This window comes from Stegostoma tigrinum, chromosome 23, assembly GCF_030684315.1.
Source record: "Stegostoma tigrinum isolate sSteTig4 chromosome 23, sSteTig4.hap1, whole genome shotgun sequence".
Taxonomy (NCBI): domain Eukaryota; kingdom Metazoa; phylum Chordata; class Chondrichthyes; order Orectolobiformes; family Stegostomatidae; genus Stegostoma; species Stegostoma tigrinum.
Window position 1 is genome coordinate 22,402,770 of NC_081376.1, and position 23,118 is coordinate 22,425,887.

Consider the following 23,118-nt stretch of genomic DNA (forward strand, 5'->3'; position numbering starts at 1 on the left):
CGGATATCTCCAGTATCTGGTCATCTAGATTTTCGTCCTACTGTTGTAAAAACCATAAACTTCTCACAATTGTTATAGTTCTTAATAAGTTAGCATCATCAGACTTATTGCTCTTTGATTAAAGATAAGGCTAAACAAAACATGCTTTTCCTTGAATATTAAGTTGTACACCCAAGATCACTGCAATTTCTTTGGTCACGAGGCCCAACTCTTACAACAGTGGCTACTGTAATACATGTCACAAATTACAACTATTGACTGTGAAGCATCAAGACCTCCTAAGGTTGTTTAAAAAAAAGGTGCTTGTGAAGTGCAACCTCTTTCCTTCTCCTAAATAAAGGCTAATACACACTATCCACTCTGTCAGGTCAGAATTAATCAGGAGACTTGCTGTCACACCTTTAAAAATACAATAATGGAAATCTACTTTGAGCTTACCTTTTGACAGCCTCACCCTCCTTTTGGGCTGAGACACCTGGCATAGAGATTCCTCAGTGTATGAATCAGTTCCCAATGGTAAAGACTGTCTTGTACCTCTGAAACTCTTATTCCTTGCTGTGCTAAAAAAGGAATCTTGCTGAGTCTCTGGGATCAATTCTTGACTGTCAGTGGCACTATTTAAGCCTGAATGATGCTCTGACAGAGTGAATATAGACTCCTTGTTCACAGTTGACAGATCAATTGAATTCCCTTTGAAAGATTCTACTAACATATTACTGGTCTGGTTTTCAGAGTTCTGTAATGATTCCACAATATGCTCAGAATCATACTGAGAGGGGTTGGAACCCTTGACAGTAAAGTTAGTAATATTTGAAAAACGACGAGCACCCAACTTATTAACAGCACTTCCACATAATTCATCCACATCAGACACCGACTGACAAGGGTTACTTTCATTCTCCTTGCTATCTCTCTCCTTTTGAACTTCAGAAGTCATAGCACACTGAACATCATTAGGAAGTCTGTGGTTATTCAAGGTCCACTCTACAAGCTCATCTTTAAACACTTCATTATCAGTGAGTTTGGGTTTTGTGGATTCTTCTCTCTCACTTTTTCTCTCTTTTTCTGGACTTGATTTAATTTTCTGAGCATCAATACCAATATTCGAGGGGCACAGTGAGTCCAGCTGTGAAGTATCTGCATCAGATACAGCAATACCATCCTCCTGACTGTTAAAAAGTAATAATGTGTTGCTGAGCTCTCCCTCAGACTTGGGAAAGCCTTTTACAGGATTGCTCTGGTCACGAGTCAATTTCCTAGACCTTCCCCTACCACCATTTCTGCATTTTCCCAAGTGGCTGTGAATCACTGCATCCAGATCCACTTGTCGCTGACAGTTGGTCATGCGTCGAGTTGTTCGTACGTAGTACTCAACAGGGAAGAGAAGGCCCTCGACAAGGGTACAAGAGTTCAGTGGGGTCTCTTCCGAAGCTTCAGCTGCAGCAGTACTTTCCTGAAGACAATCTGGATTTAACACTGCTGACTTATTTGCAAGATTGCTCTCAGAAGCTTCAATGAGATCCTCAGAGCAGTTTTTCATTACTTGCTGTTGTTGGGCATCTTCCGTCAGGACGTTGAGGTCTCTTGAACTGAAAGCTTTATTTTCACAAGCAGACACTCCTATAGACTTATCACCAGGACTGCAGTAAACCGAGCCATTCACAGTGCTGCCCAAGGATAAGATCAAACAATCGCCTTCCACCTCCTGCACTCCATTTTTGAATGATTTAAACTGTTCTTTACCTTGAGAAGAATCAAGGAATGTTCTATGCTCCACAATTTCCTTTACATCCCCATATTCTAATGTAGAGGCATTTGTATCCCTGTCAAAGTTGTAAGATCTTACAGGCTCTTTGTAAAGAGGTGAATCCAGTTCCTCTATTTCTTTATCACAGGATTTTCCATCAGCAGCTAGAAATTCATTCTGCTCACTGGCTGCTTCCTTTCTCAGCATTTCACATGACCTCCTTTTTTTCAGCTTCAGACGACTGTGAACTTGACTGTTTTTCTTTGCATTGGGGATTGTTTGCACAACGGGGGAAAGGGTGGGATCTGTTGAAGGGTCTTCAACTCTTTCAAATGTGCTTGCCAAAGCCACATTTGGGCTACTGATGACTTCTATGATTTCCGGTTCAAGATTAAAACTCACAGCTGATCTCTTCTCTTTGCTTTCTTCTACTGGGACTCGGTTTCTCTGACAAGAAGAGCTTGACTGACATACATCCAAAAATGATGAGGCCTCACCTTTATAAAAACAAAAAGAAATTCAGGAAATACATTAGGGCCTGAATTTATTTTTATTGTGGGAGGGGGAGGAGAGGAGGCAGCTAGATACACAATCTGAATACAAAGGCAAGCGGCACCAAAACATATTTTTGACAACACTGATGTAACCACTATAAATTTACCAAAAAGAAAAACGGTCTGAGGAATCACAGAATCCCTATGGTGTGGAAAGAGGCCATTCAGCCCATCAAGTACACATCTCCTCCTATTCCTGGGTGAATGATCTGCTAAGGTGGTTCATCTTATATGAGATGGCTAATACCAGTGCCATTTTCAAAGCAGAGATAACAGAAACTGCAAATGCTGCAGAATCCAAGATAACGAGGTGTGGAGCTGGATGAACACAGCAAGCCGAGCAGCATCTTAGAGGCAGGAAAGCTGATGTTTTAGGCCTAGACCCTTTATCAGTTTTTCTGATGAAGGGTCTAGGCCCGAAACGTCAGCCTTCTTGCTCCTAAGATGCTGCTCGGCCTGCTGTGTTCATCCAGCTCCACACCTTGTATCTCCCATTTACAAATCACTTGGTGATAACAGAGAGCAAGTTAACTTGCAAATGTCACTTGCACAGAGTGCAAGCATTGCCTAGTGAGATGTCATCTGACAGGTTTCATTTCCTATTGGAAACCCCACCACTGAGGCCACTATGATTGAGAAGAAGTCAAGTGATCCACCCAAAGTTTAAGTAATTTGCTGAAAACCTACCAGTCTTCAATGGAGTTATGCTCTGCTCTTCCAACAGATGATTCTGGTGCATTATGGTGCTTTTAACATGATTCCGCACCCGTTCAGCTTTCTGAGCACGCTAGTGGCAAAAAAATGAAGGAAAAAGAAAAGAGTTTAATATTAGACTGTCCAACATAAAGTCAGCAAGAGGGATGCCTTGACTATGGGTTCTAATTCTTTAGTGGGACTTAAACCTACAGCCTCTAACACAGAAGTACATGTCATTTCCAAAAAGTTTCTATTTCACCGCAGGCTTAATGTATGTTCAGCGCTTTAACTAGAGCTTGATACCACACCCACAGCCTGACACGATATGCTGCTTGACATGATATATTGTAATTAAATCCCAAATCATTTTAGTGTAAAGATTTCTCCTCAGCCACATCAACAGAACATAGAACATAGGACAACATAGAACACAGCGCAGAATAGGGCCTTCGGCCCTCGATGTTGCACCAGCCTATCAACTAATCTAAGCCCCTCCCCCTACATTATCCCATAGACAACCACTTAACTATCTAAATAGTCAGGATAGACATTGAAAATGCTCAAAGTATACAACAGGTATAATCTGGACTGATAGTTCATCTTTGGAACACTGACTGCACTTCAAATGACTAGTCTCCCTTCTCAAAGGCTAAGCTACCAGAATGAAGAACCCAAACCAGAATATCAACTATTATGCTAATTCCAGCCTAACTTATTGTACGTTTTCAATTTTTAGTTTCAATTCACTTTTCTTTAGTTAAGTACTTTATGAGCTGTAAAACACATTGAGGTGTTGTGAGCTGCTGAAAGCCTTTAAATTTATTGGCTTCTCTACCTCCCAAGGAAGATGAGAACTGTTGAATGAACAAGAGGATCTGCTCCAACACATTCACCTTGTCATCATGGAAGTTGCATGATATAAAAGTGCTTGAATTACTGCGAATCGAAGCATTCTGTCTATCAATTAGCATGCTGAACTTTGGGATTCACAGGCATCTGTTCCGCTAAAGTCATATGGCACCCATACGTCTGAAAGGTCTCAAGGATAAGTGTGATGTTGTGAGAAGGGGACATTTACCTGTAACTTATGGACTGTTTTTGCATATTCTTTCTTCAACAAGGCCAGCCTTTCTTTGAGCTGTAAACGAAATGATTATATAATGTTTATATAATTTTTACTGTGGTTAAGATGTTGTGAATTTAACAGCGTTGACTTTTGTTTTACCTGCTCCCTGGTTTCCCAGCTCAGGGGTTTTTTCACACTATGCTCCATTATGCCCAGAGGAAGGGCTATTAACTATTCCTCCGAATGTTAGTGAAAATGAGGGAAGGAGACCACCGAACCTTCACTCCAGACGAACTGAAGTGAGCGAGGGGAGGCGGCTAACGGACTATCAATCCCCCCCGCCAATTCTAACCAATCCGAATACAGATTCCCCATTTGTCCCGCCTTCCCCGTTAGCTGATTGGAGAAACGGCAGGGCCACGCCTAGACGCTATTGGTCATTGCCAACTTCAATCATTAAAGGTCTTGGCGCTTCTACGACTTAAAATAATATTTTTGGCAGCGTGACATCTCTGAACAGTGTGACTAGAAAAATAGGTTAAATATTGCCCATTATTCGGGGATGTCAGTTCAACGAAAGGGAATTAAAAGAAGCACGGTGGACTGATTATTTTCATTCTGGCCTTTGCCTTGGGGTCTTTTTGCCCCCGGAAGTGCTCATTGTGTTTCCGGCTGAAACGGGGAGGCGGTCGCTCCGACAGATGACCGAGGATGGAGCTGTGTGAGATCCTGTATAATAAGGCGGAATACATCGAGACGGTGAGAATCTCATAATGTTGCGAGTGTTCTTGTTCTGTTCTCTGCAACGGGAATCGACGGCAGTCTGGGATGAGCAGGGAGTTGCCTTTTGGCTCAGATCTTAAACTGAGACCTTATCTGTCGGAGATAATGGGAACCGCAGATGCTGGAGAATCCGAGATAACAAAGTGTGAAGCTGGATGAACACAGCAGGCCAAGCAGCATCTTAGGAGCACAAAAGCTGACGTTTCGGGCCTAGACCATTCTGTTTCGGTGGATGTGACATATCCCACGGAAAAGGGGAGGTATCCCTGGTGATAATTGGCTGCAGTGGGGTCTTGAAAATTATTTCAGTGACTGTGCCGTGCTTTGTAACGTCCTGAGTTTCTGAACAATTTTCTATTAATGCAAGTTCTTTGTTCACTAGGTGTCCAGTTAGGAAGGGCTTAAGTATGGTAAATGCTGCGCTGACTCTTGCTACAGTATTTCACGTCAAATGTCAGTCAATGAGATGCAGGGTGAAGGTGTTTTTGCACGATCGTGTACTTAAAAATCACCTTTTATCATTGCACTAATGTGCTAAGTTTTCTAGTCTGATGGATGTTGTTTCCAGAACTGGATTGAAACCTCTCCGAATTAGTTTCTGTAGGTTCAATGCAGGCTGTATATAGAGTTTCATCAATTTGTTTTTAAAATAGAATCCCTACAGTGTGGAAACAGCCCAACAAGTTGGCACTGACCCTCTGCTGAGCATCCCACCCGGAACCAGCCTCCGACAGTATCCCTGGAACCCTGTATTTCCCATGGCTAATGGGATTGCTATGGGTAATTTAGCATGACCATTCCACCTAACCTGCAAATCTATCTCTGGGAGAAAACCAGAGCACCTGGCTGAAACCCATGCAGACACAGGCAGAATGTGCAAACTCTACCCAGACTTCCACCCTCGAGTGACTTCGAATCTGGGTCCCAGATGCTGTGAGGCAGCAGTGCTAACCTCTGAGCGACCGTGTGCAGCCCTTAAGTTAGCTGGTGGTGGGTTTAAAGTTGGATGAAAGGTCAGTTGATTTGAAGGTTCTTAGTTTTGCAGGTTGTCAAGATTCTGTGACTAATTCACAGCAAAGATATATCGTAGGAAGAAGGGTTTTATGAAGGGGATAAACTAGCTATGATTAAGCAAGAAGGTTAAGAATGGTATCACATTGAAAGAAAAAGCATACAATATGGCAAAGATTAGTGGTAAGAGTATGTGATTGGGAAAATATTTAAAAGCTAACAAAAGATGATCCTAAAAAGGGGAGAAAATAAGCCAGTGGGATAAAACAAGAGCAGCAACAGTAGAATGGACGGTAAGAGCTTCTTTACATATGTAAGGAAGAAAGAGGCCAAAGTGAACATGTCATCCTTTTGAGAATGAACTGGGAGAATAATGAGGAACCAGAAGGTGGCAGAGAAGTTGAATAAATACCCTGTATCTGTCATTAGAGCAGAAGATGCTACTAATATTCCAAAAATAATTAAATAACTGGGGGGTGGGTACAGGATACAAATATGATAACTATCACCTGGAGAGAGAAAGTACTAGAGAAATAAATGGGGCTAAAGTCTGATAAGTTGCGTTTTAAGATGTAAATGAAGTGCCTTTAGCTACCAAAATAGTGGATGCACTGATAGTCTTCCAAGCGTCTTCAGATTTTGGTAAAGTCACAGAATTGGAAAACTGCCAATTATGCAGAAAGTTGGGGGGGTGTGTGGTGGAGATTACAAAACTGTTTCAGATCTGTACATTCAGACAATGAAGTCCATCAGTTTAACTGGGACAAAGTAACCATAGTAGCCCAAGCCAAACATAGAAAGCACGGGAATTCCTAGAGGCATGGTTCTCCACCTGTAATGCAATCAACAAACGTATAGAATTGGACCCCCTATATATACCCATACAGATCAAAACTGGAAATGACAGTACACACCATAATGGACCTGACATTATAAATTCCAAGTGGAATAGAATGACGTTGCTTCATCGAAGGCTCTATTGATGATGCCACCTCGCATGGTGATGAAACATTTGAACAAAAACAAGCCAGCTTGGCGAGCAAGTCAACAACTTCATTAAAAAAAACAGTTAACTGTAGGCTCAACATTGTCATTGGGAAAACGTTAAGAGTCTAATATGAAGAATATAATAGCCAAACATTTAGAAATACATAAAATGATCAAGCAGAGTCAGAATGGCTTTGTGAAATAATAAGATAAACTTTGAAGGTAAGCTTTTAAGAAATATCAAGATTGACAGCAAGAACTTCTTTAAGTAAATAGAAAGAAAGAGACCAAAGTGAACGTATACTTCTCAGAATGAGGTTGGGTAATGGCAAAGGAATCACATGAATGCTTTTTGGCAATCTTCATAGTGGAAGACATTAAAACTGAATAATCAAGGGAGAAAATAAACACAATTATAACTTGCAGAAAAGTGCTAGAGAAACTAATGTGGCTGGACACCAGATAGATCCTTGGATATTAAAAGAAGTAGTTGCAGAGAATGGTGGATGAATTGTTAGTAACCTTCCAAAAAACCTTAGACTCTGGAAAAATCCTAGAGGTTTAGAAAACTGCCACTGTAACACCTTTTACTTTGAAAGGGAATGAGACAAAAAGCAAAAGCAAGTAACAAGCTGCAGCACTTCGTCAATACTGCTGTCAGGATTTGTTTTAATTCTACAGTCAGCAGGACCTGATCCCCACAGACTACCTCCTGCAGCCTTGGGCGACTGTCTGTCTGGAGTTTGCACATTCTCCTCATGTCTGGGTGGGTTTCCTCCAGGTGCTCTGGTTTTCTCCCACAGATAGATTTGCAGGCTAGGTGAATTGGCCATGCTAAATTGCCCATAGTGCCCAGGAATGGTTAGGTTAGGCAGGTTGGACATGCGGAAACACAAGGGTCGGGGAATGAGTCGGGTGGGATGCTCTTCGGAGGGGCGGTGTGGACTAGTTGGGCCAAATGGCCGGTTTCCACTCTGTAGGGATTCTATAATGATAATATTTTCCAAGCAACAGCACTAAGGTAACTGGCCTATTCATGGAATCATAAAGGGTGTAAAAGCAGAGCATTTAGAAATTCATAGTATGATCAAACAGTCAGTGTGGCTTTGTAAATGGTACTTCCAAAATGCATTCACAAAAGTACCACTCATACTTAGCAGGATAGGAGCCATTGGTGTTGAGGTAGTAGATTAGCATGAATAGAGGATTGGCTAACTAATAGAAGACAGAATTAGATTAGATTAGATTCCCTACAGTGTGAAAACAGGCCCTTCGGCCCAACAAGTCCACACCGCCCAGACCCATCCCCCTATAACCCACACACCCCTGAACAGTATAGGCAATTTAGCATGGCCAATCCACCTAGCCTGCACATCTTTGGACTGTGGGAGGAAACCGGAGCACCTAGAGGAAACCAACGCAGACACTGGGAGAGTGTGCAAACTCCACACAGACAGTCACCCGAGGCTGGAATTGAACCCAGGTCCCTGGCGCTGTGAGGCTACAGTGCTGACCACTGAGCCACCGTGCTGCCCACTGTGGGTTAAGAAGGGCATTTTCAGAGACCCTGTAACTGATGGAGTGCCACAGTGATTAGTGCTGTGTCTGCAATTATTTACAATCATTAATATGGATTTGGATTAGGGAACTGAATGTACGATGGACAAGTTTGCAGATGGCGCAAAAATAGGTGGGAAGGCAAATAGCGAGGATGATACAAAGTATCCGCAGAGGGACATAAACTGGCTAAGTGGGTGGCAGAATCTTGGTGGATGGAATGTAATGTGAGATTCTGCACTTCAACAGGAAAAATAGAAGAGCTGAATATTTTTAAATGGAGACTGCAGAAATCTGTATCACAGAGGGATTTAGGTGGCCATTTGCATAAATCCCAAAAAAACTAGCAGACAGGTTGAACAGATAATGGAAAGGCAATAGACTGTTGGCTTTCAGAGAAGTCTTACTAAAACTATATAGGGCAATGGTTAGATCACACCCAGAATGCTGAGAGGTTTTGGTCTCCTTACTTAAGGAATGATATCCTGGCATTAGAGACTGTACAGAAAAGGAAGATTTTTCCAGTGGTCATAAATATATGGATGTATTTACTGCAGAGAACTATTGAGGCTGAGTTATTAAGTGTGTTTAAAGCTGAAATAGACAGATGTTTATAATCAGTAGTAGAATTAAGGGTTATGGTGGAAAGGCAGGAAAGTGGGGTTGGATAGCAGAATGGACTCAATGGGCTAAACAACTGATTTCGGCTGCTGCACCTTTATAGCTGTGAGAGAGTACTTCATTGATCTGTTTGTTTTTGCCTGGTTAACTAGCTTGTTGGCTGCTAGCACTGACTGAGATAATTCCTTTACCTGCAAGGTATGAGGCTGGAAAAGCGCAGCCATTCAGCCAGCATCTTAGGTGCAGATAAGTCAGTGTTTTGGGCCGAAACCCTTAATCAGGCTTTGGCCCAACAACATTGACGTACCTGCTCTTCAGGTGCTGTCTGACCTGCTGTGCTTTTGCAGCCACATAACTATAGATTCTAGCTTCCAGCATTCGCAGTCCTATTGTTGCCTTTATTTGCACCATGGGTGATGAAGGGATAGTTCTTTGATTATGATCTTCACAGCATGCTAATGCTTGAACTCTGGCTAGTACACCAGATTACCTTGGCCTGCTACCCCACACAAGAACCTCCAGTCCTGCCAGCACACTGTAGTACAGTAGAGTTGAAACTTGCCTTCTGAACACTGTCCTTGTGTAGATATATTCTAATCCACCTGTTCAGGGATGTTATTATACACTTATGGAGCAAGTGGGACTTGATCCCAGGCCTTTTGGTCTAAAAGTATTGATACTATCACTACACCACCTCCTGTCCATGTGTATTTCTTTAGGGGGGAAAGACACACAATCTGTTTGTAGTTTGAGCCGTAACCCATGGAGGGTGGCTTGTTTTGAGCAGGGGTGTCATCAGCCTTGCGTAATTTTTTAGTTATGAGATTACAGTACAACCTAATTTGTTTTGACTTTTTTTTCCCCCTTTTTTTGAGGTTCCCTTTTCATCTTCAGATGTGACACTCTGGATCTCTGTCCAGACAACCATGGATCAGCCATTTATGGCTGTGTCAGCCCTTCATGCTTTGTAGTTGTGATCCATGGTCATGATAATTCTGACTTTGATTTATAATTTTTTCTGACAATGTGAGCTAATTTGAAAAATATAACTTATGTCTACAGGCCTCTGGCAACAAGGTGAGCAGGCAGTCTGTGCTTTGTGGAAGCCAGAACATTGTTTTAAATGGCAAGGTAAGTGGAATGGGATGTAGGAACATGCAAATAACACTCTTTTTACGTGTGTTTGGGCATATCATGACATGCACCAGGATCAGCTCATCGATTACCATATTCTTGATAATCTATTTGCCTCTTGGTCTGACAACATCTCAATTTTAACTCCTTATAGTAGTGCTCATCTGTTCCTGTAGTTGTGTGCAGTCACTCTCCTGCCTCCCATCTGCATATTCTTCATTAGCTCAATATCTTCCAGCATCTCTTATTTTCCAATTCTGACTTCTAGTTTTCACCCGTTAGTGAATACAGTGTATTCACTGTCTCAGCCCCAGATTGTTAAATTAGCTCTGTGTGAAACTTTCTACCACTCTACCCTTCTTTTACTTGCTTTGAGACACTCCTTAATTTGTATCTCTGAACAAGGTTTTTGTTACCTGTCCTAATATTTCTTTGTGGCTCAGCGTTATTTAGACATGCATTCTTTTCTGAAGCCATATGCAAAAGGTACATGTTCCTCTTAAGGACCAGCATTATTTCCAACCTCTTAAAAGGTTCTTGAGTACAACATAAATGGCTATTTCAAGGAGAAGTCAAGAATGAACAGTTACTGTAGATTTGCAAGGATTGGAATAATACAGGCCTGAAAGTTAGTTAATGAACGAAATGTGTTTTCACAACAATCCAGTGGTTTCATGATCACAGTTAATTATGTAAATTTACCATTTAAAAAACACCATTAACAAAGTGAATTTAAATTCCTGTTTCTGGATCATCAGTACAGGTCTCTGGATTATTAATCTAACAATGATTACTAATCTAAAAAAATCTAAACCTCAATGTTTTGTACCCCATTGGACCCCCCAGCATTCTTGATTGGGGAACTGCCAGAGCTTCTGGCAGTATTGTTTCTCTTGCTGTAGACCCAGAAGTATTGACATCAATTTAGGCAACCTGATGTAGCTGTGAAGAGATCAAATAATTGCACAGATCTGGGATCCTCTGGCGTGCCTGCCTCATTACCCTGCCTTCATTACCATGCCTGACAGTGTGTGATATACCTGCCCACAGAGAAACCAGCAGCTCCCTAGACTAATTTACAAAGTCTGTCTAGATGCCTTTCTCTTGGGCTGTTGTTCGCATCTGTTGATCACTTGACATCAGTAAATTTAATCACTTCATCCAGAGAATCTGTTGTAATCATGTTATTTTTAAAATCAGACTATTGTTATGAACGATTGCATCATCCGTGGAGACCTGGCGAATGTGAGGGTTGGACGGCACTGTGTCATCAAGAGTCGAAGTGTCATACGCCCACCTTTCAAGAAATTCAGCAAAGGGTGAGGCAAATGCGTAGTACAGACATGGAAATTACTGTACCATAGGACTGGAAAGGTGTCATATATCAGTCATATCTAGAATTTAGCATTTTGTGGTGTGGTGGCAGCGTCCCTATCTCTAGACCAGGAGATCCAGGTTGAAGTCTTCAGAGGTGTTATTACAGCATCTGAATAGGCTCATTGAAGCGTTTAAAAATCCTGTCTGGAAGAGACATTTTACTGCGAGGAGATGTAGAGGATTTAAGAAAGTGATTACAAAATGGATGAGGCAGCTCAAGTCCTTCCCCATTGTCTTTCTCTGTTCAACAAGGTCCTTTCTCTCTTCCCTTGCTTCACTGAAATGGGACAATCCCATCTCCCAAGTGCCCTGCCATGGTGGCAGACTGCAGGGGAAATATCTGAAACATAGGGGCAGATCTTGCCTCGAAATTGTTCTTACTTTCTGGGAAGAACCTTTACCCAGTGATTAGAATGAGGAACGATAGCAGATAGTTCTGTTCTCCCTGAGGAGTGCAGGGGTAATGTGGTTACATGTTTGTGGGCCCAGCCATCCCTGGCATTAGATAAGTAACTGCACATGCATCAGTCAACCTGGAAGCTTTAGCTGAAAGATCAGCTTGATGGATTGTCCAGCTGAATAAGTGCTGTTCCCACTTAGCACCACTGTGTAGTGGGACTCCTTAGATTAGAATGGAGAAACACAGTTGCCTTTTGGTAAATGTCTTCTTATGAACTTAGAAATAGGTAGTTGTTTGACACTAAATTATTATCAGACCCAAAATAAAGTTAATCTTCCTGGCAGTGGTGAGAAGCTCTAAACTTCAGATCTCCTGAACAGTATTGTGCACAGTCCTGGTCACTGCATTATAAGAAGGATGTGGAAGCTTTGGAAAGGGTGCAGAGGAGATTTACTCGGATGTTGCCTGGTATGGAGGGAAGGTCTTAGGAAAGGCTGAGGGACTTGAGGCTGTTTTCGTTAGAGAGAAGAACGTTGAGAGTTGACTTAATTGAGACATATAAGATAATCAAAGGATTAGATAGGGTGGATAGGGAGAGCCTTTTTCCAAGATGGTGACGGCGAGCGTGAGCGGACATAGCTTTAAATTGAGGGGTGAAAAATAGAGGACAGATGTCAGAGGTAGTTTCTTTATCCAGAGTAGTAAGGGTATGGCATGCAGTTAGAATAGATTCGCCAACTTTAAGTACATTCAAGTCGTCATTGGACAAGCATATGATGTACATGGAATAGTATAGGTTAGATGGGCTTCAGATTGGTATGACAGGTCGGCACAACATCGAGGGCCGAAGGGCCTGTACTGTGCTGTAATGTTCTATGTTCTAAGAGTGACTGGTCATTGAGGAAGAGCATGATGAGCTTTAGTTTTCTGCATACAAGGATACAGGGATCCTGTTATCTTCATTAGCCGATATTATAAGCAACTAGATAGCACTCTATTTCAGGAAGTTTATGCTAGTGCTACTCTCTGACTGTTGAGAAAGCTGGTATATGGGAACAGTCTGGACTAAATCACTTGTATGTTAACTTCCTATTGATCAAGATGTCAGTAATTGAATTAAACATTTCCTCTGCAATTAGGGTTGCCTTCTTCCCACTGCACATTGGAGACCATGTGTTCATTGAGGAAGACTGTGTGGTAAATGCTGCTCAGATTGGATCCTATGTTCACATAGGGAAGAATTGTGTTATTGTAAGTATATTGCCTCTTATTCATGATCACACGATGCTCTCTAACTGTAATGCACCTTCCTGTTGTTTGGTTTGCAGTAGAAGCTAGTGATAGACAGGAAATTGAAAGAAAAAATTATAAGATTTTCTGAGATTTGGACCTACACAGGGATGTTAGAGGAATTATGTGCTCAAGGTTACGTTTAGGAGGGGATGTTGGAGTAGCTTTGTTAATCAGCCTTTTTGAACATGTTACGACCCATCTCCAGGGAAGGTGGAACTTGAACATAAACCTCCTCGCCCAGAACTAATTGAATATAAAGAGACACTAAAAATAAAGGAGGAGTTGGAGCCTTTAAAAAAAGTTCATTAGGAAGTATAGAAGGTAGATGTATTGTCTGGACCTGTGCTGATTTTATTGTCAATTCAAGAAATCAACTTTTTATTGCAGCAACTGAGAATAAAGACAATTTATCTTTAACCACTGAACGGACGCCTGTTGCTGATCATTTGTCAGTGGTCCGTGGTGATAAGAAATTATTCAGCCTTCAACAGATGGCGTTTTGCTTGCTAATTATTTGTTTCCTGTTGTCATTTTTTTTATTGATGTGCACCCCCGTGTTCACTCATTCAAGCGCGCACAGACTAAGTTATCTTTGTTGACTGACCCTTAATTTGAGGATGATATCAACTCTGTTGAATTTCTGCTAGGAATTGTCATGTGACTGAGCAAGTGAATTTTCTGTCTTTGGACAAATGGGACAGGATGGTGGAATCCAGGGTGAAGGATTTTCCTGCTTTCTTTTATTCTGCCACCACTTTACCTCATTAAGACATTGGGATTTGAAAGCCTGAAATTTTGTGTGGGATAATGGTGTCAATAAAGTGTTTAATAGTGTATTGTTCATTAGCTTTTAATCATGATAAATGGGCAATGAAGTGTTTTTAGTTGATTTCGGGATGTGGATGTTGCTGGCTTGCCTTTGTGAACGTAGTGAGAAGCCTTCTTGAACTGCTGCAGTCCTCGGGGAGTAGGGATACCCACAGCACTAACCTAATGACAGTGAACAATGGTGATTTGGTTCTAAGTCAGGTTAAGGTATGGCTTGGAGAAGAATTTTCAGCTCGTGGTTTTCACGTGTATCTGCTGCCCTTATCTGTATATGTAGTAGAGGTGGTGAGTTTGGAAGTTTCTTTCAAGGAGCTTGGGTAGTTTACTGATGTGCATCTTGTAGATGGTATACACGTTGCTGCTACTACTACTACATGTCTGTGGTGAATGGAGTAACTGTTGATGGAGAATGGGCTGCCAACCAAGTGGACTGCTTTTTTCTAGATGACTTATTAGCGAAATTGGGGTTGTTGTCAGGGTTTTGTTGCATAAGGATTTGAGCTGTTTCTGTATGAGTTGCAAATGGTGCTGAACACTGTAATCTTCAGCGAAGATTCCACTTTTAACTGTAGTAAGGAAGGAAGATCATTGAAGCAGATAGAATTGTTTGGGTCTAGGAATCTCTCGTGAGGAACTCCTACAGTGATGTTCTGGGACTGAGATAGGCGACCTCCAACAAGCACAACTACCTTTCTGTGCTAGGTATAACTCAAAACATTTGCGTTTTCATCTTAATTCCCATTTACTTCAATTTTGCAATGGCTGCTTGAAACCATAACCCGACAAAAATGAGATGACATGGTGTGAAGCTGGATAAACGCAGCAAGTTGAGCAGGAAAGTTTGACATTTCGGGTCGGGACCCTTCTTCAGAAAATTTCCTGCTCCTCTGCTACTTGGCCTGCTGTGTTCATTCAGCTTCACACCATGTTATCTCAGATTCTCCAGCATCAGTAGTTCCTACTACCCCCCCAACAAACATGGCTTTGATGTCAAGGACAGTCACTCTGACCTCACCCCTCATGTTCAGCTCTTTTGTGCAGATTTAGACCAAGGCTATAATATGGCCGCAAGGTGAGTCGCCCAAACAGAACCTGAACTGAGCCTCATTAAGCAGTTAATTTCTGAGTACCTGCTGCTTCGTAGGACTTTGTGATCCTTCCATCACTTTGATAGCCTGATTGTGCAATTAGACAGTCAGGTTAGATTTGTCCTACTTTTTGCGGACAGGACATAGCCAGCCAATTTTGCACATTCCTGGCTAGATGCCAGTGTTGTAGCTGTACTGGAACAGCCAGGCTAGGGATGCAGCTGGTTCTGTGGCACGATCCTCCATACTAATTCCACAACATTGTCATGGTTCAGCAATTGCAGTATCCAGTGTCATCAGTTATTTGTTGATGTCAAATTGATTCACTTCACATTGATCAAAGGCTGGTATCTGTGATGCTGGCAACCTCAGGAGGAAGCTAAGATGGGATCGTCACTTGGCACTTTTGGCTGAAGATGCTTGTAAGTGCTACAGATTTATCTTTTTCACTGAAGTGCTGAGCTTTCCCATCGTTGACAGTGGGATATGTGTGGACCTTCCTCCAGTTTGTTAATTGTCCACCATCATTCTCAATTGATGTGGCAGGTCTGCAGAACTTAGATCAGGTGTGATTGTTGTGGGATTGCTTGGCTCTGTTTATTGCAAATTGCTTGTATTAGTTAGCATGGAAATAGTTGAATATTGTTGTTTCACCACGTGTCAGCAGTTTTTTAGGTATGCCTGGTGCTGCTCCTAGCATGTGATACTGCAGTCATCTTTGAATGTGATGGCAGTGGCAAAGTAGGAACTATGTCGTGTCATGAAGTTACAGATTGTAGTTGAATATATTTTTTCAGCTGCTGATAGGCCACTGTAACTTATGAATCACGATGCTAGATCTGCTTGCAAATTATTCCATTTAGCAGGTGTTCACCCCATGTAAAAGCTTGAGGGTATCTTCAAAATGAAGAAGACTTTTGTCTCAAGGGCTGTGTAATTTTTTTTTCAGCTGTTGTCACGGATGGATGTTTGTGACAAGTAAATTGGTGATGACGAGGAGAAGTAAATTTTCTTCCTCACTAGTTTCTTCACTACTTGTAACAGACCCACTCTAGCAGCTATGTTCTTTAAAATGCGGCAAGCTCTGTCAGTAATATAACTTTGTTATACACGAATTTGCTACAATTCATGTACTTGTGGGTTTAGCCCTGGAAAACACACTCTCTCTCATATGGACAGATTTCGACAGATTGCATGGTACTTCGTGGTGGATAATGGATTTCTATTCTAGCATTATCCATGGGAGGTCCATGCCCCACGCCCCCACAAATATGAAGGATTTGGTGTTTTGGTGCTGTTGGATTATTTTCTGTATCCTTGCCTTTCTTCCAAGTACTTATTCCTGGAGGGTGATGGTGGTAATTAATAAGACATTTCCTTGCCCTTGTTTGACCTAATGTCCTGAAACTCCATGGGGGTCTGGAGTCAATGTTGAGAACTCCCTGGCTACTGTGTACAATTACACCAAGACATCTAGTGGATCCATTTTGACAGAGGGATAGGACAGTGCCAGGGATGACAGTGTCTGCCATTTTAACTATAGTATGTTTCTATGACAGGCATCTCTTCTTCAATTTTGGCACAAGCCCCGGTTGTTCTTAAGTACTGAGCAGAGAAAACTGGGCTGTATGTGCTGTTATTGTTTCTAGTGCCAGGTATTCCATTCCACTTCATTGCTTATTGACTTTTCTGTGGTAATTTGATGCAGTCAGACAGCATTTAAGATTGTGGGTCTGGTGGTGAGGACAGCGGATTTCCTTCCTTTTAAAGAGTATTAAATAATCGGGTGGGTTTTTCTGACAATCAATAATGGCTTCATGGTCACTATTACTGAGTTCAACTTGAATTCTATATTTTTATTAAATTCAAATTTCACCAACCACCATGATGAGATACAAACCTATGTTCTTGGGTAGTGAGCATTACCACTAAGCCAGTGTTTCCCTGAGCTGATTCACAAACAAATAAACAGCTTTAATAGGACTACAGTAGCAACTAGCACTTATCGTGATCATCTTTACCTTTGTCCTGTTGATGTTTCTCAGTGTGCATACTTGGTTGTACAGTTTATTGCTTCCTCTTGGCAGATGCAGTGTGTTGTCTCTAATCCTTACTATTTTCTTTATATAGGGTCGAAGATGTGTTCTGAAAGATTGCTGCAAAATTCTGGACAACACTGTCCTTCCACCAGAAACCGTGGTTCCACCTTTCACTGTCTTCTCGGGCTGTCCAGGTGAGTAAAGTTAAAACACCACATCACACACACAATAGCTGATTCTTTGGGTCGAGGAAGGAGAGGCAGCCATGTTTATTATAGTTAGTGAGCTGGATAAAGTCATATTTAGTGCATGTATTATTTTAGCAGCAGAGCTTCTAATGTTCCACGTGGTAGACTGGTTAGTAAGGTTAAATCATATAGGATCCGGAGACCTAGCCGATTGGATGCAAAATTGGCTTGAAGGTAGCAGACGTAGGGTGGTGATAGAATGTGGCCTGTGATCAACAGTGTGCCGCAGTGATTGATACTGGATCCGCTGCTTTTTGTCACTTACGTAAATGACTTGGATGTGAACATAGGAGCATGGTTGGTAAGTTTGCAGATGACGCCAAAATAGGTGGTGCACTGAACATTTGAAGAAGATTATCTCTGAGTGCAACGGGACCTTGATCAGATGGGCCAATGAGTGACAGATGAAGTTTACTTAGATAAATGTGTGGTGTTGCATTTTGATAAGGCAAACCAGGGCAGGATTTATACACTTAATGGTAGGGCCCTGGGGAGTGTAGCTGAACAGAGACCTAGAGGTGCAGGCACACAGTTCCTTGAAAGTGATGTCACAGGTAGACAGGGTGGTGAAGGAGGTGTTTGGCATGCTTGTCTTCATTGGTCAGAACATTGAATAAAGGAGTTGGGATGTCACATTGCAATATTTAAAAGGTATCTGGATGGATATATGAATAGGAAGGATATAGAGGGATATGGACCAGATGGGACTAAGTCGGGTTGGGATGTCTCGTCAGCATTGACGAGTTGAACTGAAAGGTCGGTTTCCATGCTGTATGACTGACTCTGTAATAGTGTGGCATTACATGGGAATGCGGCTACAGAATAAACTAAGTGTAATTCAGCACCTGAAAATGTTTTACTATGTTAAAGGCACGATATAAATATAAGTTCTGGTTGCAGCCATTTATACACTTCTGACACATTGGCACAGTGTGCAATCAGATGCTTGAATATTCACATCTGAACATAATTTCGAGAATCTTTGAACTGTTGGTAATGTTTTCACTTTACTTCAAGGTATGGGGGTAATGTTTGTTCATGTGAAGGCCCTTGGTAAAAGGGAATCACTCTATTCACCTTCTGATGTCTTCATCCCAGCAGCTTTTCAAGTCATTTAATCCACAGATTAGTGCTTGATATAGAAACTGAGTATCAGAGGTGGAACGTCATTCCTAATTGTTTTGGATTATTTCACCTGCAGTATAATTTGTGTGTTCCTCAGATAGTGGACTATCCTGTGATAACGGAACTGCAGAATCCAAGATAACAAAGTGTGGAGCTGGATGAACACAGCAGGCCAAGCAGCATCTCAGGAGCACAAAAGCTGACATTTTGGGCCTAGACCCTTCATCAGAGCCCTCTGAAGAAGGGTCTAGGCCCGAAACGTCAGCTTTTGTGCTCCTGAGATGCTGCTTGGCCTGCTGTGTTCATCCAGCTCCACACTTTGTTATCTATAGTGGACTGTCCTGTTTGTTTCAAGGTCCAGCTATAGGTCCGTGGGTAGCACTCTCCTCTGATTGAAATTGGACTTGTACCTACAGTGACTTGAGCCCAAGATCTAAGCTGACACTTAGTACAGCCCTGAAGGAGCATTGCATCAGCTGAGGTGCATCTTTCCAATCAAGTAATAGAACAAGATCCTGTATGATTTTTCAGGTGGATGCAAAACATTACTTAAAGACAAACAAGAGAATTAATTCCTCAATCAATATCTTTAAGACAGATTATTTGACCGCTATCAAATTGCTGTTTGTGGAGCATTACTATATGTAATTTGCCTGCCATGTTTCCCACATTTATTCTGTTTCATTTAAAGTCATTTTGTGGCTGTAATCACTTTAAAGTATCCTAAAATTCTAAAAGCAACTATGAAAAGCCAAGCTTTCATGTATACAATAACATTGCAATTCACTATTGGTTGAATGGAGAGGTTTATGGAATTATTTTGTTTGTTGATAGGCCTGTTTGCTGGTGAGCTCCCAGAGTGTACACAGGAGCTTATGATGGATGTCACAAAGAGTTATTACCAGAAGTTCCTGCCGTTGTCTCAGATATGAGACATGGCTTTACTTCAGAGCATTAAGAGTACAGGTAAGATGATCAGTAGTACCTTGTGCTAGTGAAGCACTTAGTGAAAATCAGCATATACTAGGTTTGAAAACAAGATTTGATTTAATATTTAAGGTGCTCTTGTTTCATTCCAGCCCCGTCTGAATTCTTGATCTCCAAGGTCGATTTGAGACCCCATTATTATTTTTTTTTCGTCTGTGGACCAAATCCTGAAGTTTTTATTTCCTTTGTGATTTGCTTGACTCTCTTCTGACTCCTGTAGAAATATTGATTTCTCTTTAAAGCATTTTCCTTTTGAAAACTGTTGATCTGTTCTCATCCCTCTAACCAGAGTAAAACAATTTACAACTAGATCTCCGCTAGATTTTAAAGAGGTGCACTGAGCTAGGAGTTACTGAATAGCCAGTGCTACTGATTAAGAAGGGTGCCAGAAACATTAGGACTTGACCATTCTCTCAACTTTCCATTCTGACAGTACTAAGTTGTCACAGGTGCCATCGTCCAAATATGGCATTAAACCAAGGCCCTGTCTTTGTGTCAATAGATGTTCAAGATCCTAGATATTGTGACATGATATGTATGTAAATAGTTTTGTTTTCCTGACCAACAACCTTCATCAACTATGACTGGTCATCCATGATCCAGTATCTGTCTATACAAAATGAACATATAATATATAGCTATGTAATGTTGTCTGGTGCATTGTAACTAAATATAAAGCATTCTAGGAAATTTATGATTAAATACATGTATTTAGTGACTGATGTTCCAGTGCTTATCTGACTCAGCATTTCTACCCTATCCCACCCCAAACTAATTTTGAAAAATCACTTATTCACAACTGCAAATTGTTCTTTCAGTTTTTTCCAACATTTGTTTGGAGGCAGTGTTTGATTTGTCTTGAAAGTTTAGTATAGGGCTGCTATATTTTACAAGCCAACAATGCTTAAGGACCTAGCTGGATTCATTTGTTCTCAAATTTGCTCATGTACAATTCTGCTTGCTGTGCATAATCTAAATATATATCCAGTGAGATAAGACATGTCGTCTGTTGATAGTTGATAATTTAATCAATTCTTAACAGTCTTTTAGGATTGTGCAATCCTAACTCTGTCACCATGTTTTTTGTTCTTTGTATAAACCAGCCAAACTCTTTCATTTAATCCTGGTTTTTAAACTCACTCTTACTGAGCGTCCATCATTCTACATTTAATTTTACTTTTCTTGTTGCAGAATCCAGTTAATTGGGAACCTGAAAGTGAACAGCTGGAAAAACAGGGCCCAAATTCTGCCCGAGCACTTCAAAGTGATGGAGTGGCTCTAACATGGAGAAGCTCAAGTCTTCCAAATGATAAATGTGTTCAACTTTGGTCTGATGAAGATTTGCTGCTGCTCCACACTGGGAGTGATTCTCTTTGTCTACGTAGCCTTCAGTTCGATGCTAAAGCATAAATAGGCTCTGTATAATACCAGAGAAAATTCAGACCCTAAAGAATATACTTATTTGACTAAATGTTAAATCACTGATCCTCCTACACACTTTAACTGGATTTAATCCCTTTCTAATTTGGAAAAGACTTCAATTGTGACTGAATGTAAAGATTGTACGAGTTCTGTCTTTAGAATTCACTTACACTAGGTATAATGTTGGTCTGAAATGCCCTTCTGATTAACTGGTACTTACTATTTGCGAAGTTCGTGACTTTAGTCTGCTTGACTACCAACACCAGTTGGAATTCTCACTGATTCAGTTATTACTCGGATCTCTAGCGGGCAGGATTCTTGGAAAACAGTGAGTAGTGCAACATGCAGCATTATGTCAGGGCTTTGGCTGTTTCTTGGAACCTGGTGAGAACTAAGGGGTGGATAGGTGTATAGTAGGGCGTCAGCCCTCCTTTCGAAATAGCAGTCATGCTTGGTTACCTAAAATGTAACTAGGTTGTATGACAGAACTTTCATTTAAGACCAATTCCTCAGGCAAGGCATGTTGCCTGATGAAATAGTATGACCCAAGGGAATTGACACCACGGGGAAACTAAAGGATAGGCAGCATTTTGTTTGAGCTTTAACTAACAAATAAAATTTAGTTTTTCAGGCTACTGCAGTGAGCATGCTATGTGATAAATTTAACCCTACTTACAGTTATGTGCAGTATCGTCTAGCATAGCTATGTGCACTTTAATCCTTCTAACTAAAGATGTAACAGTCCAGATTTGGGGATCTTGAGGCAAGCAAATAGAGTACAAGTCAGTGATAATAAAGTGTGAAGCTGGATGAACACAGCAGGCCAAGCAGCATCTCAGGAGCACAAAAGCTGACGTTTCGGGCCTAGACCCTTCATCAGAGAGCTCTCTGATGAAGGGTCTAGGCCCGAAACGTCAGCTTTTGTGCTCCTGAGATGCTGCTTGGCCTGCTGTGTTCATCCAGCTTCACACTTTATTATCTTGGAATCTCCAGCATCTGCAGTTCCCATTATCTCGAGTACAAGTCAGTGTTGGTTTTGGAGCTCCCTGGTTATTTGATTGTTCTTGATCCCCACCCATGGCTAATGGATGTTAAGGAATTGGGTAGCCTTTTGGCATCTACTAGGGCAACCTGCCTCACTCACTTGAATTGGTCAGTGGTCCATAAATTGACTTTGTGGAAGGCATCATGTAATCCCATAATTCTGAGAGTACAGGTCATCTCACTGCTAGGGGTAAGAATTATACAAGATTCTGAACTACAGGGTTACATTTAAGCTGTCTGTCTGTTTATATCTTTCTTTTCTGCTGTTTGTACCTTTCTTTTCTGCTGTTTGTACCTTTCTTTTCTGCTGTTTGTACCTTTCTTTTCTGCTGTTTGTACCTTTCTTTTCTGCTGTTTGTACCTTTCTTTTCTGCTGTTTGTACCTTTCTTTTCTGCTGTTTATCTCTTCTTAAAATGATTCTTGTATCCTGCAAATTCTTTGCATAGTAAATGAGTTGTTTGAAGTTAAACGTATGGACAGTGGCTAGTGAGAACTTGCAATATAACACTCTCTAATTTTGCAGTGGTTAAAAAAATGTACAACTACACTGTAGTTGTAAATGGATATCAGTGTTGTTTCATGCAGTACATATCGTGCAATTTCATAGTACCCAGCTCCAACCAAAATCTGAATGCAGCCTAATTTACTGTTGTTATCAACTGTGTACAGTACCTAGTCTACTTGTCTTTTATTTGGAGGGAGAACCGGATTCTATACTTTCCCATGCCAGTGCTGTCCAGGATGTTTCCAGACTGGTTCCTTATGCAGTCCACTCTGCATGCAACACTTCAAAAGAAACTGGGATAATTGAACACTAAACTTGGACCTGTTTTGTCAATCACATCTGTCAAAGAATTACAAATTGGAAAATGACATGCAAATGAAATAAATGATTGTGGTTACATTTTTGTTTGTGTAAATTCTCTTAATGTATAAATGAAACATGACAGACTGCAGAACAGGGGGAATTTATACAGCTCAAAGGATAGGTGGGGGAAAGATGTACAATCTATAATAGGCTGTAAACACTCAATCCAGCAAGCTTTAGAATCACAACTTTACAACACAGAAGTAGGCTATTCAGCTCACTGTGTCAGTGACAATTCTCTA

The 23,118-nt window shown here is 41.2% G+C and overlaps 2 protein-coding genes across 10 annotated transcripts in view; one reads left to right on the plus strand and one right to left on the minus strand.

Moving 5' to 3' along the window:
- palb2 (partner and localizer of BRCA2) overlaps positions 1 to 4,372 on the minus strand; it is a 30,408-nt gene extending 26,036 nt beyond the window's left edge. For all 9 annotated transcript variants that reach the window (XR_007249652.2, XM_048552386.2, XM_048552383.2 and 6 more), the window contains exons 1-4: positions 4,223 to 4,372; positions 4,076 to 4,135; positions 2,989 to 3,088; positions 439 to 2,244 (exon numbers count right to left, since the gene is read on the minus strand). Coding sequence is in view for 8 of the 9 variants with exons in the window: in XM_048552386.2 (XP_048408343.1) it covers positions 439 to 2,244; positions 2,989 to 3,088; positions 4,076 to 4,135; positions 4,223 to 4,270 (2,014 nt within the window). In the remaining variant the exon portion in view is untranslated. The remainder of the gene's footprint in view (positions 1 to 438; positions 2,245 to 2,988; positions 3,089 to 4,075; positions 4,136 to 4,222) is intronic.
- A 327-nt stretch (positions 4,373 to 4,699) lies between these two features.
- dctn5 (dynactin 5) lies at positions 4,700 to 21,800 on the plus strand. The gene is made up of 7 exons (XM_048552784.2): positions 4,700 to 4,822; positions 10,085 to 10,153; positions 11,357 to 11,475; positions 13,073 to 13,184; positions 17,273 to 17,375; positions 19,389 to 19,520; positions 20,733 to 21,800. The coding sequence occupies exons 1-6, from the start codon at positions 4,775 to 4,777 to the stop codon at positions 19,484 to 19,486; spliced, it is 549 nt and encodes a 182-aa protein (XP_048408741.1). The 5' UTR covers positions 4,700 to 4,774; the 3' UTR covers positions 19,487 to 19,520; positions 20,733 to 21,800.
- Positions 21,801 to 23,118: the final 1,318 nt, after the last annotated feature.